This window comes from Brassica oleracea, chromosome C7, assembly GCF_000695525.1.
Source record: "Brassica oleracea var. oleracea cultivar TO1000 chromosome C7, BOL, whole genome shotgun sequence".
Classification (NCBI taxonomy): Eukaryota; Viridiplantae; Streptophyta; class Magnoliopsida; order Brassicales; family Brassicaceae; genus Brassica; species Brassica oleracea.
Window position 1 is genome coordinate 37,431,387 of NC_027754.1, and position 3,732 is coordinate 37,435,118.

General features: G+C 37.9%; 1 protein-coding gene across 1 annotated transcript; it reads left to right on the forward strand.

Moving 5' to 3' along the window:
* The first annotated feature begins 515 nt into the window (after positions 1-515).
* LOC106303767 lies at positions 516-2,630 on the forward strand. The gene is made up of 4 exons (XM_013740084.1): positions 516-764; positions 849-1,077; positions 1,241-1,504; positions 2,099-2,630. The coding sequence occupies exons 1-4, from the start codon at positions 744-746 to the stop codon at positions 2,506-2,508; spliced, it is 924 nt and encodes a 307-aa protein (XP_013595538.1). The 5' UTR covers positions 516-743; the 3' UTR covers positions 2,509-2,630.
* Positions 2,631-3,732: the final 1,102 nt, after the last annotated feature.

Consider the following 3,732-nt stretch of genomic DNA (forward strand, 5'->3'; position numbering starts at 1 on the left):
TTGTCCCATGGTTATATATTTTTACTTATATATGATTTTCCTCGTTATCAAGAATATACCTTTCTCCCATGAATGAATTTACAATGAATCCTTCGTTGTGTTAGTGGTTCGTTTGCATGTGCGTGCATCCATGAGGATGATGTTCGCTATATCAAAACTTAAAAACTGAATCCGCATGTTGAAGATAAAAAACCTTGATTTGTATGCCAAAAAGTAGTCTAAGTGCAACTAAAAGACTGAATAACGTGCGATTACATTTACAAAGCAATAACCGGAAATGATAAGGAACACCCACTTTATATGTCTATAAAACATGCCAACATCTGTTCACAACCCTCCTAAGAAAATGTTAAAACAAAACCCTTTCACAAAAAAATATGGTAAACCAAAAAAGTTGAATAAGGTGTTTGTAAAAAAAGTTATAATTAAAACATAATTGAAGGTGAGAATAATTAAATCTATGTATAAGGTATAAGGGTGAAGGGGTGTGTCTATATATGTTCGATGATTAGTTCTCTGCCATGTGCTATGGAATCAACCTCTTATGCTTTATGTTCTGTTAATTCCTACCTTATACTATAACTTTCATTATTCATCAATAATTCAATAATTCGAATTCTTCCTTCGTCTTTTTATATTTTAGTCTTTCATATAAATACTCCCTCTCGCCCTACTCATCCTTCAAAACATCCCTCTCTCTTTTTCGTTTCAATCTCATCTTCCAATAACCAGTGATTGTAGAAATGGGAGAAGAAGTTAAGCCAGTAAGATTCAAAGTTCCAACAATATTTTAATTTGCAACAAAATACCTTTTATTATTAATTGGTAACTGATGTTTTCATTATTAGGAGGAAAAGGAGGCAGTCTCTGCTCCAGAGGCCGTCCCAGAGCCCGCCTCCGCTGAGGATGAGAAGAAAGATGTGGCGGAGGAGAAGCAAGCGGCGACCGAGGAGGAAAACCCAACTGTGGAGGAGGAGCCGCAGCCGCCACCACCGCCTCCACCATTCATACTCTACGTCGACTTGCATTGTGTAGGATGTGCGAAGAAGATCCAAAGATCTATACTAAAAATTAGAGGTACAAATATATTAATAGAGGGAGAAATAGATTCAGCTAAAGAATAATTGTAACCAAAATAAGATTTGAAACTAGGCATCTATACTTTTTAAAGTACCTAAATATTATTGTATTAATTTTTATGTTATATGATTAATTACTTTATTTGTGTAAAAATGCATAGGTGTGGAAGAAGTGGTGATGGACATGAATGAGAACCAAGTGACGGTGAAAGGAGTGTTGGATCCCCAAGCAGTGTGCAACAAAATCAAGAAGAAGACTAAAAGAATGGCCAAAGTCCTCTCGCCGCTTCCGGCGGCCGAGGGAGAACCGCTGCCACCGGTCATAACCTCTCAAGTCTCCGGCCTCACCACCGTCGAGCTCAGCGTCAACATGCATTGTCAAGCTTGTGCTGACCAGCTAAAGAAGAAAATTCTTAAAATGAGAGGTATGTGCAGGCCCGGTCCGGAGCACAAGCAAAGGAACCGGTCGCATAGGGCATCCCAATTTTTACAAAAAAAGTTTAATTGCATATAGGGCATTATAAAAAAAAGTATATGAAGAATGAGGGCATAAATTTGTATTTTTGAGTAGGGCATTACAAGTTTTTTCTATAAGTTAGACCGGCCTGAGTACGTGTGCATTTACGTATACCGGACCTAGTCAAAACAAACATACTCCTGTTTAATGTAAAAATATTAAAATTCTGTAGGACGGGTACATCGATTTTTTTTTAAGCTTGGTTATATTGATCGATTTTTTTTTAAGCTTGGTTATATTAATTTTTATGCTTATAATTGTTTTCAATGAATGGCAATAACATACAAAAATGTATTTTAATATTCGTTTCCCCACTGTTTTCAAGATATATATATGTTTTCGTATATTTCAATTTGTAGTCTTTCTTGATTTTCATGTTCCTGCGTCAACTTTAAATTCAGTGTGTATGGAAATCCATACGTGGGTAGCACGGTCCTTCTGTATACTTTGGTAAATTGGTGTAACTTAATTCATTTAAACTGATTAATATTCTTGCTTTTAGGGGTCCAAACAACTGTAACGGAGCACACCAACGGAAAAGTGATAGTGACTGGGACGATGGACGAAGAGAAACTTGTGGACTACGTCTACCGTCGGACGAAAAAGCAGGCCCGAATCGTACCCCAACCCGACCCGGAACCTGAAAAAACTGAGGTGGAGGAAGAAAAGAAGGAGAAGAGCGGTGAAGGCGGTGAGGAACCCGCAGAAACAGGAGAGGAGAAGGAGGCGGGAGATGAAAAGGTAGAGGACGGTGGCGGAGAAGAGATGGAGGCTTCGGAAGAGATGCGTGTGTGGGAAGAAGAAGGGATGAAGAGGATGATGTATTATTATCAGCCTTCATACGTCATAGAAAGGGTTCCTCCGCCGCAGCTTTTCAGCGACGAGAACCCTAACGCGTGTTCCATTTCTTAACTTGGTTTCTTATGGTCCACGGAATTTATATATATATTTAGGGGAATTTGATTACGTTAAAAAAATAAAGAAAATAGGTAACGATGCAAAAATGTAAACTATTAATATATTATTTAATTTTTGTAAATGGTGGTTGGTATCTTTATTTATCGATGTATACTTTTTAGTTTTTACACTTGGTATGTACGTAATGGCAACTGAAAAAACGATCGATACGGAATCTATTCATATTCATGAAAGTATACGTGGATGTGCGTGTGTGACAGTGAGTGTGTTCGGATGGTGCATTACGATCGTTTTCTATATTCTTGTGAAATATATTATTTTGTAATGGAAATTGGAATTTTTAGAGGGACCGAAGAATCTAGCGAGGACTAGAGATCCTTGTGGGTCGCACATGGTGTGTTCCTTTTTTTTCTTTTGCTACGTCAATCTCCATTTCTCGAACGTGGCAGCTTTTCCAGCCTGCCTTGTCTATTTCTTCTTAACCTCTCAATTTTAAAGGGTTTCTATTTTATTTTTTTCCAAAACAGCTTAATATATACAAACACATTGTGAAACTGATTCTTAGGCGAAACGCATTGGATTTAGTCATGCAGATCACGTAAACTATTATTGAATGACGTGACGATACGATGAGATGGGCCGTAGATCAGAAAGCCCGCGAAAGGGTTAGAACATCTTTACCCAGCGATATTAGAGGGTTTCTTAGCGTGTGGGTCCCGCGTAGGACCCACTTTTTTTTAAGAAACCGGTTACAAAAACTACTAAATAGTAGTCGGTTCTTAAGGGTTTCTTACACTGTTCGCGGATCCCACTAACACGTGGCGGCTCACGATTGGTTCGTTTTTTTTTTTTTTTAATTCGAAAAAGTAAAAAAAAATAAATAAATAAATTAAGAAACCCATTTAGGGTTTCAGGGATAATGATATGCTCTTACGCAGAAAAGAAAACCGAGAGAGTTGCAAGATCTCCTCAGTCCTCTACAATTTTGGGCCAGAACGCATGATTCCTATGTGTTATCTTCTTGTTTTAGGTTAAGAACTCTCTGGAATCAAAACACACCACTGACACCAGTTTCTTCCCGGTGGATGATGCAAGGACGAATGTCACTGAAACGTACTTAAGGTTACATATTAGGCCACCATTATCGGGAATTATTAATGGAGTTCTTAGTGGGTTTTTATTGCGTAGATCCCACAAAATCCATAAGAAACGGTCACA